Source organism: Penaeus monodon, chromosome 34 (genome assembly GCF_015228065.2).
Source record: "Penaeus monodon isolate SGIC_2016 chromosome 34, NSTDA_Pmon_1, whole genome shotgun sequence".
Lineage (NCBI taxonomy): Eukaryota > Metazoa > Arthropoda > Malacostraca > Decapoda > Penaeidae > Penaeus > Penaeus monodon.
The window spans coordinates 32,362,583-32,363,201 of record NC_051419.1 but is presented as its reverse complement, the minus strand read 5'-3'; the positions used below and the strand labels follow the sequence as shown (position 1 = coordinate 32,363,201).

Sequence of the window (619 nt, the reverse complement as noted above, 5' to 3'; positions counted from 1 at the left end):
ATTAAAAATTACATGTCTATGCAATTAGGAACCTAGGCCAACAAAATTGTAAAATCTGAACTTCTTAGCAATAAGATATAAACAACAAATGAGCTCTACAGCAAACCTTGAATCAACATTTGAATTAATCCACCCAAACTGCTTTTCTACATGAGCAATTCCTCACAAAGTGATTAAGGCATCAAGCATGTCAAACCCAAAGATCGCAAAAAATCAATGCTTAAAACATCTGAAACGCATACACCCCAATACCTGGCATCTCGTAGATCGTATGAACTGTTGTAATTCTTGCCTGACTGAAGTCCTGGATCTCAGGACTGCACCATCAGAGGAGGAGGAGTCTAGACTGTGCGTATCTTGTAAGGAGTTCGGCCCCCCTCATCATCTCTCTCCACGTCAACTTGTCTTGGAATCCCTGGCATATTTTTCTCTCCTTCCAACTGCTGAGAGTCAGTGAATTATAAATCTTGCAGAAGGGAAATCATGCCTTATTTACTGTTAAATAATTCCTTTACATACCTGAAAAGAATTTGCTTTCTTTCATTACTTTAATCAACCATTCACAGAAAGTGTGCAAATTTTCATATTTGCCTAACTGTTTAGATTTCCTGTTTTTGAC

General features: G+C 37.8%; 1 protein-coding gene across 1 annotated transcript in view; it reads right to left on the bottom strand.

Moving 5' to 3' along the window:
* LOC119594738 (voltage-gated hydrogen channel 1-like) overlaps nt 1-613 on the bottom strand; it is a 5,785-nt gene extending 5,172 nt beyond the window's left edge. The window contains 2 exon segments of the mRNA XM_037943828.1: nt 253-374; nt 377-613. Of these exon segments, the coding sequence (XP_037799756.1) occupies nt 253-374; nt 377-422 (168 nt within the window). The 5' untranslated portion in view covers nt 423-613.
* Nucleotides 614-619: the final 6 nt, after the last annotated feature.